The 14,753-nt window shown below is 38.9% G+C and overlaps 1 protein-coding gene across 1 annotated transcript; it reads right to left on the bottom strand.

Annotated features, from left to right (window-relative positions):
* Window positions 1-532: 532 nt before the first annotated feature.
* On the bottom strand, window positions 533-14,424 carry pa2g4a (proliferation-associated 2G4, a). The gene is made up of 13 exons (XM_042757722.1): window positions 14,212-14,424; window positions 10,309-10,437; window positions 10,011-10,116; window positions 9,462-9,531; window positions 9,044-9,136; window positions 8,785-8,848; window positions 5,330-5,408; window positions 4,371-4,449; window positions 4,114-4,247; window positions 3,739-3,833; window positions 3,517-3,644; window positions 3,375-3,428; window positions 533-1,819 (listed from the first exon to the last, which is right to left on the bottom strand). The coding sequence occupies exons 1-13, from the start codon at window positions 14,294-14,296 to the stop codon at window positions 1,757-1,759; spliced, it is 1,179 nt and encodes a 392-aa protein (XP_042613656.1). The 5' UTR covers window positions 14,297-14,424; the 3' UTR covers window positions 533-1,756.
* Between the last annotated feature and the right edge of the window lie 329 nt (window positions 14,425-14,753).

Here is a 14,753-nt window from a genome sequence, read left to right as displayed (position 1 = left end):
AAATGGATTAACTAAAATCAGTTTCCTAACTAAAATTTTAACTGCTAAGTCAATGTATACCTGTCATGTCACAGGTAAGACAAGTGATTGCGGAATTAGACATTTTAGCTATTTTGAAAGTACTGTCTTGAACGATAGTGATCTGGTCTTTGGCGTTTATCGATTTTAATAACAATGTTTCAGTCTCTAGTAAATTAAAAGTCTTGGACGAAGCATCTGGGCCGCACAGCGCCCCCTGCTGCCAAACTAAAAATAAACCCTACTTTTTCCATTCAAAGGTTCAACTTCTCCCTGCTGGATACAGAAATAAATCGATAAATATATAATTATCCGGTTTATAAATAGTGCATCGACACAAAACCTTCAAGAAGTCCCTGTTATTTTCTCAGAGCCATTACATTTGCTTCGTACTTGTAAATGACTTATTTGTAACCAAAATAGAGCTCAAAATTAAACAATCCTACACCGACTATAAAAAGGCATGGTATAGACTGTGCATTATTACAATTAATGATGACAAACTTAAAGAAAATATAATAAAAGTTATGTTTTATTTCATTAGTTGTAAAATAGTCCCATATGATGGTTCTACAAAAACAAGATTGTGTCAAAACCAAACCTCCGGGCTCCTCTCCCACATAACCTTCACAAATCTAGAAACAGAACAAAAGTCACAGTAACCAACATTTCAAAAGATATATTGAGCCAGCCTCAACTAAGTCCCAAATAACAGGACTAATCCAGAAATGCTCTAGAGCCACTTCCATCACCTCTCCTGAAATAACTGCACTGACTGGATTGTAAAATGACACCTGGAAAGCTTCTCAATCCAGTCCGAGCCTAGTTTTGATCTGAATATTCAGTCAAACAGACACTATTGCTCATAAAAGGTAAAGTGATAATGTATTTGGCCCTTGGCAAGTGGAAGTTATAACTTTTCAGTGAGTTGAAGTAGCTTTAGTGTATCTTGGACCAGACCTTTAACCAAATCCCTAATAAATCAGACTTTCTAATATTAACTTGAATTAATACAACAAAGTTTGTTTGGAAAATCTCCCTGCATCAACAAAAGATAATTAGACAAATTAAAATGTGAAAAAAGAAAATGGGCAGGAATAAAGTGACCAAAACAACTTGATGTTCCCCTTTTTGAAATGCTATAGTATCACAACAATGGAGTGCTTAGGAATTCCATACACTGAATTCCAATTCTAATGCCCCGTAAGTCATCAACTTCTCCATGGATGTGTTCTTGATCCTAATTGTCCAAAACTACTTCTCAGATAAGGGAGATGTTTTTTCTTCAGAACCCTGAGAAATAGCTGCAAATCGATTTTTCGGTCTTTCCCAAACCACTTTATCTAATGTAATGCCATTTCAAATGAACCTATGGGCCAAACCAAGCATTTTAAACAGTCAGCGGTACATGTTGTGAAAAACGCAACTCTCCAAAAAGAATTGCGAAGCTTTTTTAATTACATTTTGAAAAAGGCATTGCGTTCCAGTTGAAATGTAAATTGAGTGCGTCAAAAAGAGTAAGTAGATTTATTATGAAAGTACAAATTTGTTGCACTCGCTTGGAGTCCAAATATTAATGGCATGTTTCTCAATAACAAGGGAGGCAGAAATTGTTTAAACACAGGCTTTAACAGTGACTCTTGAACAAATGTTTGATGGCGAAGAAGATAAAACAGGGCGAGAGTGAAATGCTGATGTTTTTGAGAGTGGTTTCGTGAGAGGGTGAGTTGTGTCGCCTCTATTTAGCTGCAACTTCATTCTCAGCTGGTTGTCCTGTAGCAGTCTCTGCAGTTTTGGAGGCCTATAACAAAATGCAGACGCATGAATGAAGTGGGAAAAAAATTAGTAATCCAAAAGAACCAGAATGCCATGACAGTTACAATGTATCTCGAAAAACCTGCATGGCTGTCATTCCTTGCAAGGCGACACTGACCATCTTTCATATAATTAAAATGAATGGGAACAGTAAAGCTACAAAATGACAAAAGGCTGAAGGCCTGTTCACTCCAAGTACGATAACTATAACAATGAACCATAACGATAATTATAATGATAAAAGCATTCGCACAGCTATAATGATACAAGCATTCTAATTCTAGGAAGTCCACACCACAACTATAACAATAATGACACATTAGAAAGATATTGTTGTCACGCTTTCAGAATGATTCTTGCCAGCTGATAGAACTTGCATGCCATATTCCTAGTTATCTGAAGCCATATAATAGCTTTGTAGGAGAAACCGAGTGAAATTTAAGTAATTTGCTGAAAATTCCTGTTCCTGTTGTACCTAGTTTCTTACAGGAGTGTAAATGATCTGTACAGAGGTGGAGACCCCCAACTTTATAATAGCTTAAAACCTTATTTTGTTCCTCAAAGCTTCCATAATAACATACAAGTCATCTGGACTACATTTAAAGGGATACTCCTGCCCAAAATGAAAATTTGGTCTTTAATCACTTACCCCCATGTGATACCAAACCCGTAAAAGCTCAGTTTGTCTTCAGAACACAATTTAAGATATTTTGGATGAAAACCTTGAGGCCTTTGACTGTCCCATAGACTGCCAAATAAATAACAGTGTCAAGGTCCATAAAAGGTATGAAAGTCATCGTTAGAATACTCCATCTGCCATCAAATGTGCAATCTGGGTTATATGAAGCGACGGGAACACTTTTTTGTAAGCGAAGAAAACAAAAATAACGACTTTATTCAACAATTCCTGTCAACAGTCTCCTCGGTGTCTCTCCATATCACCGTATGCTGCGAATACTCTTCTGTATCATCCGTGCCACAAGGATGCGCTGTTTCTATGTGTATTTAGCTTTGATTTGAAATAAAACAGCGCATCCTTGTGGTGATATGGAGAGACACAGAGGAGACTATTGACAAAGGAACTGTTGAATAAAGTCGTTATTTTGGTTTTCTTCGCTTACAAAAAGTGTTCCCGTCGCTTCATATAACCCAGATTGCACGTCTGATGGCAGATGGAGTATTCTGACGACGACTTTCATACCTTTTCTGCACCTTGACACTGTTATTTACTCGGCAGTCTATGGGACAGTCACAGGCCTCCCGGTTTTCATCCAAAATATCTTAAATTGTGTTTTGAAGACGAACAAACCTTTTACAGGTTTGGAATGACATGAGGGTAAGTGATGAATGACAAAATTTTCTTTTTGGGGTGAAGTATCCCTTTAAGCTAGTTTAATGGTCCCCATTCACTTTGACTTTCCAAAAAAAGAGCATCCAGGACATTCTACTGAACTTCTCATTTTGTGTGTCATGGAAGAAAAAAGTAATTTGTTTGGAAACGACATGAGGATTGTTCCTATTTCTTAAAGCAAAGGCCTAACCTTCTTTTTCTTCTTCTTCTGTGCTTTGCGACTTGCAGAACTCTGGATCAGAGACTGAAAATGACAGAAGAAACCAAAACATAAAGGGTAGGAAAAAAACAGCTTGTTGTAAATTTAAGTAGAACAGATGGGTCTAACATACCTTCAGTTCAGGATCTTGAACATCATATTCAGACTTGTAGAGTTCCGCTTCAAGTGGTCCAGTGGTGATTCTCAAGGGCCCATTGGCCATCAGCAGCACTGTGAACTTAAACTGAGCTACAAATTCACCTAAAGAAAGACAGAAACAAGTGGAAAGAGAAATTTACCAGGTAAAGAAAGAGGTCAGAGCAGGAAGAAATGGTGCAATGGTAATGAGACTGACCTTCTTTCTCGTTCAGCACACTAAAAGGCTGCAGGAGCTCATGTTTGGCACACTCCACCACTCCCAAACGAGCCTTTCCTTCATCCTCAAACGCCCTGCAGGACACAAAAACTATCTTGTTTACCAAAAGACCATGAAATCTAAACCATCGACTTATCCACCAAGTTTTAAAGTCACTGTCCTAGCATATCTCATGTGATAACACAAATATAGAACACGTTTCATTCCCACAACTTCTCACTGGTATTCACATCCCTCTAGTGAAAATGTACATGAAAAACACCTGCTTCATTCAAGAACAGAATATCTAACGCGAATACACCTCTTGATTTAGCCAAGTAGGAACCAAACAAATTGGAGAATAGTGCTGCCCACCTAAGAGTGAAGGGCATGGCGTCAAAGCGTCTCTCCACCTCACTAAAGAACATTCTTGAGGTCTTCATTTTCAGCCCATACTGCTTACTGGGGTCCCTTTTGTAGATGGTTGTCCTCTGGCCACCATCTCTCGCCTATGGGAAAGATCATACAGGTTAAATGTCTATTTATATCCATAGTATGAGACAAACATGATTACAACCAAACAGAACAGATTTAAAATGGCAGGTGTCATTCATAAAGGTGTGATCACTTACCTTCCCCTCTCCTGTGCTGATCAGCACATCCACGGCATAAACTTCATGAACTTCAAACTCTGCCTTCTCATGGTCCTTCCTGTTATGAGACAAACAGTGCAAATCTCTCTACCAAGTGGTATTTAGTATGTTTCTATGTGATTGCTTGCATTCTCAAGTCAAAATTACCCACCCATGAACCAAAATCTTACCCATAAAGAGCCATTTTTAATAATACTAAAATATATGACACTGTTATCCCACTTTTAAATTTAGACATTGTAGAGGGCTCTACAGTGCCACCACTTCAGTTGCGTTTGCAACTGAAAACTACTGTGAAAAAATATTTAGGAGCACCAGTGTGACTCAGCCGATCAGCATATCTTTGTTTGCATTCACGGGAGCTTCAAAGGTTTCTACTTACAATGTGTTTTTGCAGCATTTAGTAATGCATCACAGATGTACAGAATCTGTTAATTCCTTGAATGCAATCAGAATCCACTCACTGCTCAAAACACCGGTGTTTTGTTCAGTGCTGAGTTCTGCAAGCTCACAAATCCTCATTATAACAAAGTGTAGACAAGATGTAAATAAGAGATCATTGTGCAGTGTGGAGAGTTTCATTGATTTTAATGGAACTTTGTGAGATCGCAATGAACTAAGGTGAGTGACAGCTTTTAATGACAATTAAGGGAGTTTAAAAATGTGATAATAAAAATAGTTTAATAAACAATTTAATATTAAGTGACTTACATTGGCTAATTTTTGTTATTGATCAGAAGGTGCTCCTGAATTTTTTTATTTTTTTTTGACTCTGCTTCTAAAATGAAAAGCAAGCATAGAGCCCTGTTGTACGCCATTTGTTGACCAATTTCCCCAAAAAGTATAAACACTGGCTCTGTGCCATAACAAAAACTTGCTTGCTTGCATTGAGATGCTTGAGAACACTGAGAAATTCAATATTCAGTTTTGTTTTATACCGTTGTTGATCTGTAGGGTTCTGGATAATGGTCTTTTCTCCATCAATAACATGTTGCTTTAGTTGATGAGACAGCATACCTATCCATGAACAAAAGAGAAGAACTGTGAATAATGGCAAATGTGTCTATGAACAATTGGCAGATCACAGTCAGACATTCCAGCTGAGGCCTGTAGGTACTTTGGGTTGTTCATTCAAGTCTTTCATGTTTTGTCTGATTAAACGGGATTAAAAGGCTAGTTCAACCCAAAAATGAAACCTGTTTGAGCTTCAGTTTATCATGCTTGATGTGCTTTGTGCATGTGCATTGATCAATGTTTATATGTGAATAAATCTGTTCATCATCTAAATCAATCTTGGTTTTTAAAGGGATACTCCACCCCAAAATGAATTTTTTTTTCATTAATCACTTACCCCCATGTCGTTCCAAACCCATAAAAGCTCCGTTCATCTTCAGAACACAATTTAAGATATTTTGGATGAAAACCTGGAGGCTTGTGACCATCCCATAGACTGCCAAATAAATAACAGTGTCAAGGTCCATAAAAGGTATGAAAGTTGTCGTCAGAATACTCCATCTGCCATCAGACGTGCAATCTGGGTTATACGAAATGAAGGGAACACTTTTTGTAAGCGAAGAAAACAAAAATAACGACTTTATTCAATTCCTTTGTCAACAGTCTCCTCTGTGTCTCTCATTATCACTTATGCTGTGTATGCCAGGGTTCCTCAATAGGCGGCCCGCGGGCCACATCTGGCCCTTGAGAGAAAAAAAGTTTGGCCCGCGATAATTTCAAACAATGTGGCATGAAAATTCAAACGCAGCATCAGAAAGCTACATTAACTTAGATCGTGTATACACCGGATGAGAGCGGCGCGACGCAATAAAATACAATAGAACTCGTTATAATCTTGGATGCGGTACAACACGACAAATTCCGACAGTAAACTGCTGACTCATTCTATTTATAATGTACTGACATACTATAACATTCAAATGATTTGCAATGTTTTGTCTCGTCCAGTGTAGATATGACATGACAGCAAAAACATGGCAAGTGTGTAGAAAAGAAGTGGACATTGAAAACAGATGATTCAAATGTGAATGGACTGAACAGTTTTGAGTGAGGGACTGATATCTTTGTTATGGAATACACGTGTTGGTTGGCAGTGAGTTCACAGTTTTAATGTACAGGTTTGCTTTAATTTATTTTCAAGATCTGAGGTAAAATATGTATTGTTGCTTTCACTATGGCTATAAAGATAATGCAAAGTAATATTCAAATTCACATTAGACACTTTTAACATTGAATAAAGCACAATCATCACCTGAGATTATCACTGTCATATTTTGTATGTTGCTCTTGGCGCGACATTGCAGAAAATAAAAACCATTCCTAAAATATAATCCCATGTGGTTTATTGTCACATGTTGCTGTCGCGGGTGGTTAGGACAACAAATACATGGAAAATATTCTTTATTGTGTCGTTTCTGGTTGGGACACACGGTGTTACAGTTTGACGACCCCCACCCTCTCAAAAAAAATAAAAAATCTAAGCATAAAAATAGTGATACTGACAAATCTAATAATTGAATCGGAAATTAGGGAAAGTGGAGAGAAGAGATCCAGTCTGGATATGAGCAGGAACAGTTGATTTGCATGGAAGACATGGAGATCCAGATTTTTTGTTTGTTCGTTTGCTTTTTAATATTCAACAGGCAAAGTTCTTGTGTATCTAAATGCAAAAATTTTCATAATTGTTTGAATAAAACAGACTACTGGGGAAAAAATCTGAATATTCATCTTTTGACCATCTTGTGATTATTTCAACAAAAGAAACAATAATATAATAATTATAATAATAATAATAATAATAATAATAATAATAACAACTTCCTTTTTTTGGCCCTTGGCAAAAACTAATTGAGGAACCCTGGCTTCTGTATCATCTGTGCCACAAGCACACGCAGCATACAGTGATATGGAGAGACACAGAGGAGACTGTTGACAAAGGAATAGCTGAATAAAGTCGTTATTTTGGTTTTCTTCGCTTACAAAAAGTGTTCCCGTCGCTTCATATAACCCAGATTGCATGGCTGATGGCAGATGGAGTATTCTGACGATGACTTTCATACCTTTTACATACCTTGACACTGTTATTTATTTAGCAGTCTATGGGACAGTCACAGGCCTCCCGGTTTTCATCCAAAAAATCTTAAATTGTGTTCTGAAGACGAATGGAGCTTTTACGGGTTTGAAACAACATGGGGTTAAGTGATTAATGACAAAATTTTCACCCATAATTTACTCACCCTCAAGCCACCCTAGGTATTTATAACTTTTTTCTTTCATACAAATACAATTTAAAAATGTCCTGGCTCTTCCAAGCTTTATAATGACAGTGAATGGGTGATATTGGACTTCTATTGGTCTATTGAATAAGTCCAATAAAGACCTCCTAAAGCGAATCGATGCATTTTTGTAAGAAAATAAACCGTAATCTCTAGCTTCCGGTACATGCCTTCACAAGAGTGGTGTTCCAGTGAATGACGTAGGCAATCTGTAAGCTCTGGTGAGGATATGCTAGTCTCGTGAGGACCAAGTTTTGTTTACAGCAAAGGAAAACCAGCCTCCTCTTGGCTTATATCGAAATCCTCTGAAATTTTTCTTTACAAATCCTCATTTTGTACTTCTAATTTGTGACTGATGTTTAGTTTTGCTTTCTCTTCTGTGCTTCTTTGTTCGTTACTTCTCACCGAAACTTACACCACACCTATATCATCCGCTGGACTCCAGTTAGAGAAAACTACAGATTAAGGTCTATAAACCCATCAATTTGCTTCAGGAGGCCTTTTTTCACCCCCCGGATCTGTGTGGAGTACATTTTTATGATGGATTGGGGCAGTTTATTGGACTTCTATTGGACTATTGAATATCACCCATTCACTGCCATAAATCTTGGAAGAACCAGGGCATTTTTTTTAATATAATTCAGATTGTATTTGTCTGAAAGAAATAAGTCATATACACCTAGGATGGCTTGAGGGTGAGTAAATCATGGGGTAATTTTTATTTTTGGGTGAACTATCCCTTTAAAGCCGAAAAGTTTCAGTTCTGTGGACTTTCAAAAGATGGACAGAAATCTCTCAGGATTCATTATAAGTATCTTTTTTGTGTTTCAAATATAAACAAAAGCATGGATTTTGAAGGACAGAATCTGACATGACAGACATGATGACAGAACTTCATTTTTGGGTGAACTGTCCCTTTAAAGCAAATATCAGGTATCAAGCCAGTCCTGTTTTCGTACAAATAATGAGTTTTCATGCTCAGTTTTGTTGAGTAATGAGTTTGCTCAGACTAACCACACCTTCAAACTCTACAATACTCTCCAGATGGATTATGTTTTAATTACACTTGGGCTTTCCCAAATGATATAACAGCTATATCTCACCCTCAATTGGATTGCACTTGAATGACTGAGCAATCTTATTCCAGGCCTCTGTTACTTGAGTGTTTTCAGAGGTAAACGGAGCAGAAAGAAAAGACAAGAGACTTTGCATAAGAAACAGACCATCAATATATTTAAATATAAGACATACTATCTATCCTGTGCAATCTTGTGTTGAGAAGCTGGCAGTAAATCTTTTCATAGATGTTAAAAGGCTTCAACCTTACCTACCTACCACTTTAACTGAGAGGTTTGTACTAACCTGGTTGCCGGGTTTGACGAGACGCAAAGCTGCTTCCGCACACAGGTGTGCTGCTTTGATGACATCAGCTTTCCTTCCTGTCACAGGTGCTTCCTAAAAAAATCAGGAAGTGACTTGTTTTGTAACAGGGTTTATTGTTGCGATTACCATAACTCTTATTACATGGCTACTTAGCAAACAAATGGAAATGACATTTTGATTGAAATTTTGAAACAGACCAATGAGTGAAATGAAACTGTTATACCCATGTAGAAAATTGGCTACCTGAGTTTTAAAATGATATAATTGACCAATTAGTAGCAACTACTCCAGAGAGGTGTGTGATGATACTTTATAATTGCACTTTTAGGTATACATACAGCTGTGAACTTTTATAAAACGTAGCGGGGAAGAAAAGAATGTATATATGCACACGCACCTTTGTAGCTCCAATAACAAAGCTATGGGCCACGTTGGAGATGAAGCCGTCAACATGTACTCCTAAATCACTGTTGAGAGAGAAGACAAGAAAATAGAAAAAGAGACATAGAGTTGCAGGAAAACCTGAGCAAAGCCTTTTAAACCCTTTAAAGTGTTTTCAGAGAACATCCCAAATACACAACAAAAATGTAAGCACCATCAAATGAATATGGCCTTAAAAAAATACTAGACCATCAATATGTTCTGCCCAAAGAGGAAATACAGAAAATTACAGTATATAAAAGGGATTTCAGAACACTTGTGTTGCCGAGTCTACATAAAAGCACTAAAAACAATTATTAAGTGTGGCATTTATGTGCAAAGTTGCATGTGTGGATCACAAAAAACAAGGGAACAAGCAGGAAGACACAATCGGAAGGGATAGAGACGGAAAGTGGAGAACACTGCAGAGAAGATGGGCCGAGTATGAGGAAGGAGAGTGACTTGAAGGAAAAGACATGGGGAGGTTAGACAGACGCAGACGAACTTGAGAGAGGAGTTTGCCTACATTTTGACCAAATCTCCATCTTTCAGCGTGTAGTCTGGGTCGCTCTTCAGGGGAGAGAAGTGGCAGACACAGTTATTGACTGACACACTGGTGGGGAACGCAATGCCTGCAAGAAAGGACAACCACCAATCCTCAACAAAAAGACCTTCTGCATAATGTGTGAGGAGAGAGATATTTCAAACGAGGCCTGCAGATTTCTCTGGAGGAGTATAAATCTGAACCCATCTATTCTGAATGGGCTCAATATCACTCTCATACGAACCACAAGCATTTAGCCACATCTACATTTCAGTCTCACCTTTCTTCATGTCCTTCTCCTTCTTAAAGATCTTCCCAGTCTCTGCCATGATGAAAGCATCTCCTTTCACACAGAGGCTGAGAACTGAAACTCCTGGTTTGGCGGCATCGATGGTGACCCTCAACGCCTCTAAAAAGAGTAGAACAAGACCAAGTTTTATGGGCAAAAAGGTTGGGATGTTAGGCTCAAAAAGAAGCCACTTTCAAACCAATCAGCTTTCTGACGGTCAGCACGGTGAATGTGCATGACCAACCTGAACCCCTTGCAAAATCTTGCATGGGAAAATCTTTTGAGATTCCAGATCACGTTGTTCAATTTTGAAATGACTGGATTTCGCCTGTGAAAATCTGCAATGTGATGGCACCTTCAAAAAGTTATTCAAAAAAACTTAAAGGAGTAATATGCACACTAAATGAAAGTCCAACTGATCCTACTAATAACATAATTGGTCATCTAAATAAATAGGCTTTTGAAAGGGAGCAGCAACATTTCCAGTATGTTTATTGTTGATGCCAAAGGCTGTGCATCAATTCAAACTGAACAGTATTTTGGTGCAAAATTATTGCTCACTTGTTAGAAACCATAATTATATTAAGCATTTTCCAACATGGACAGATTGTGTGACATGCACTCATTCTCAACACTATGCAAGATCAAAAAATGACCCAGATTACATTAAACTAGGCTTGAAATGAGAATAAACATTCTTTGTGCCAATAACAATGTCTGCATTCGTAATTGCACTATACATGTGAAAAGCAGTATGTGAACTGAGTAGCAGGCCCATGTTTGAATTCATAGTAGTCATAAAACATCAGGCAACAAGTACACAGATAACCTACTATTTCCGACTGAAGTGCACATCCAGTGGACACTTTACTATCCCATGAGGCCACTGGAGAGCATTTGTGAATGGAAGTGAAGCAAAGCAACTGACGTTGGTAGGTCACATGACAATGACAGCGTATTACATTCATGCTATATTGAACATACAGGTCCTTCTCAAAAAAAATCAGCATATTGTGATAAAAGTTCATTATTTTCCATAATGTAATGATAAAATTAAACTTTCATATATTTTAGATTCATTGCACACCAACTGAAATATTTCAGTTCTTTTATTGTTTTAATACTGATGATTTTGGCATACAGCTCATGAAAACCCAAAATTCCTATCTCAAAAAATTAGCATATCATGAAAAGGTTCTCTAAACGAGCTATTAACCTAATCATCTGAATGAACTAATTAACTCTAAACACCTGCAAAAGATTCCTGAGGCTTTTAAAAACTCCCAGCCTGGTTCATTACTCAAAACCGCAATCATGGGTAAGACTGCCGACCTGACTGCTGTCCAGAAGGCCATCATTGACACCCTCAAGCGAGAGGGTAAGACACAGAAAGAAATTTCTGAACGAATAGGCTGTTCCCAGAGTGCTGTATCAAGGCACCTCAGTGGGAAGTCTGTGGGAAGGAAAAGTGTGGCAAAAAACGCTGCACAACGAGAAGAGGTGACCGGACCCTGAGGAAGATTGTGGAGAAGGACCGATTCCAGACCTTGGGGGATCTGCGGAAGCAGTGGACTGAGTCTGGAGTAGAAACATCCAGAGTCACCGTGCACAGGCGTGTGCTTTTGAACCAGAAACAGCGGCAGAAGCGCCTGACCTGGGCTACAGAGAAGCAGCACTGGACTGTTGCTCAGTGGTCCAAAGTACTTTTTTCAGATGAAAGCAAATTTTGCATGTCATTCGGAAATCAAAGTGCCAGAGTCTGGAGGAAGACTGGGGAGAAGGAAATGCCAAAATGCCTGAAGTCCAGTGTCAAGTACCCACAGTCAGTGATGGTCTGGGGTGCCATGTCAGCTGCTGGTGTTGGTCCACTGTGTTTTATCAAGGGCAGGGTCAATGCAGCTAGCTATCAGGAGATTTTGGAGCACTTCATGCTTCCATCTGCTGAAAAGCTTTATGGAGATGAAGATTTCGTTTTTCAGCACGACCTGGCACCTGCTCACAGTGCCAAAACCACTGGTAAATGGTTTACTGACCATGGTATTACTGTGCTCAATTGGCCTGCCAACTCTCCTGACCTGAACCCCATAGAGAATCTGTGGGATATTGTGAAGAGAAAGTTGAGAGACGCAAGACCCAACACTCTGGATGAGCTTAAGGCCGCTATCGAAGCATCCTGGGCCTCCATAACACCTCAGCAGTGCCACAGGCTGATTGCCTCCATGCCACGCCGCACTGAAGCAGTCATTTCTGCAAAAGGATTCCCGACCAAGTATTGAGTGCATAACTGAACATAATTATTTGAAGGTTGACTTTTTTTGTATTAAAAACACTTTTCTTTTATTGGTCGGATGAAATATGCTAATTTTTTGAGATAGGAATTTTGTGTTTTCATGAGCTGTATGCCAAAATCATCAGTATTAAAACAATAAAAGACCTGAAATATTTCAGTTGGTGTGCAATGAATCTAAAATATATGAAAGTTTAATTTTTATCATTACATTATGGAAAATAATGAACTTTTATCACAATATGCTAATTTTTTGAGTAGGACCTGTACTTTTCTAACAGATGCAAAATACTTCTACAAAAGAAGTACCTGCTCAGAGAGTATGCAATTTTTTTTGCAAAATGTTTTGCACGTTGATTATTGCCTGTTGAGAGCATGAGTCAACAGGTAGTCAATCACACGATTTCTTCAGACACTGTAACGGTTGTGATAGGCACACTCTGCGGTGTCTATCTTCAAAGAATGTTCTTTTAATTCAGATTAGAGGTCAGCTGAGATGCACTGATCTTCTATCGGTCACACATCTTTATGTGACCCAAACTCAGAGGTCAGAACACAGAAAAATGCGAAACTTCTTCGCATGAGTTTGCATTTACGACCTCCAGAACTTTCACACGTGAGAACAAAAGCAAATGGAATGAAAAGTGTAGCTTGAAGCCCATTTAGAAACCCAAACGGCCCATAATAATGGTTCACGATGTAATATCAATACATTTTAATGTCAGATTAGTGCAAACTTTCAATCAGAAAACTGTTCTAGTACTATGGCAGTGAGACACCACTTGATGTCCAGTATAAAGCCAAGGTCCTGAGGCCAGCTGAAGGGCTCACATTTTTCAAAATATCTATCTTCTTTTGTGTTCAACTGAAGAAATAAACTCATACAAGTTCGGAACAAGTGGAGGGTGAGCAAATGATGAAGTGAGCTAATCCTTTAATGCAACCTAAACAAGGATATCTGAAACAACTGTAGCAAAACTAAAAGTAGAAAACCAGGAATCACTGAGCAATCAATGGAGCTCAAAAAGTACTGCACTACCATTCAAGTTCACCATGCAAAAAAAACAAAGCCCCACCATTTGCTCTGGACTGATAATGTCAAAAGCCCAGTCAGCATCACCTCACCAGCTAAAGTTCACCTCCATGCTGTTCACTACTTCTGTGAGCAACGCTGATAACTTTAGATGGGATGTGAAAGCTCTCAAGTCATTGATCTGCCACAGTAGGCCAGTAGTGGACATATCCATCCAGACAGCTCACTAATAACCCGTGCCTTTGAGGACTAACCTCTACCAGCTGGCAATGCCAGAGCCACAGGTGTCCACTGACATGCACTGAGGGCTAATGCTAGCTAGCATTAGCTCCAGAACGACTCCATCCATACTGTGGGTCTGCAAAAATGTGTACAGGATTTATAGACACATATAGGAGGAACAGCCGTGCATTTAAAAGAGGTCTTGTGCGGCTTTATGTTGCATAAGGCCAGGGCGCCGGGGTCTCATGCCCCACGCTGCTCGTCTCGTCCTAACACATGGCATGCATGAGACAGCAGCGTGGAGGCCCGTGTCACCGACTCTACACCTCCAGCACTCAAACGTCAAACTCACGGTTGGCGATGTCACCGCCCATCTTGTACTTGGTCACGACCAAGTCATCGGCGATGGTCTGCTCTTGCTGCTCTTCGTCGGACATCGTTGCACCGGCTTTCGAAGCGTCTCTCTGGCTGTACGATGAGCGGACAGCAGAAATCAGTCACGCTACCACCAGGCGTCTCGCAGACCGTCCAGCTCCGCCCACGGCCTCCGCGCACAGCGTAGCCACGCCTACTACGCAGCCGCATCGCAGGTGTCGTCATATACGATGGCGCCAAAACCAACCGAGGCTCTTGGATGACTTCCAAAAATGGGCAATAAACAGGAAAATAACATAAATTATGGAACGACTCTACAGATGACAATAATGTTATTATCTAGCTCAATTCGGTTAAAGTTTATATAATATATATATATATATATATATATATATATATATTATATATATATATATATATATATATATATATATATATATATATATATATATATATATGGCTTGCTCCGTTGGGGCTTAAAAGACCACTAATATTCAGGAAATATTATCTGAATGTAGG

The sequence above is a fragment of the Cyprinus carpio genome, chromosome A6, assembly GCF_018340385.1.
Source record: "Cyprinus carpio isolate SPL01 chromosome A6, ASM1834038v1, whole genome shotgun sequence".
NCBI classification, from domain to species: domain Eukaryota; kingdom Metazoa; phylum Chordata; class Actinopteri; order Cypriniformes; family Cyprinidae; genus Cyprinus; species Cyprinus carpio.
Note: the sequence above shows the minus strand (reverse complement) of the source record. Positions and strands in the feature narration are given on the sequence as shown.

Excerpts from the sequence above, each read along its gene's own strand:
- pa2g4a (XM_042757722.1), bottom strand. The coding sequence starts at position 14,296 with ATGTCCGACGAAGAGCAGCAAGAGCAGACCATCGCCGATGACTTGGTC. Across the intron at positions 5,409-8,784 it reads CAAGTGCAATCCAATTGAGG|GTATGCTGTCTCATCAACTA; the intron begins GTGAGATATAGC and ends GTTCATGGATAG. Across the intron at positions 3,429-3,516 it reads TTCAAGATCCTGAACTGAAG|TCTCTGATCCAGAGTTCTGC; the intron begins GTATGTTAGACC and ends TGTCATTTTCAG.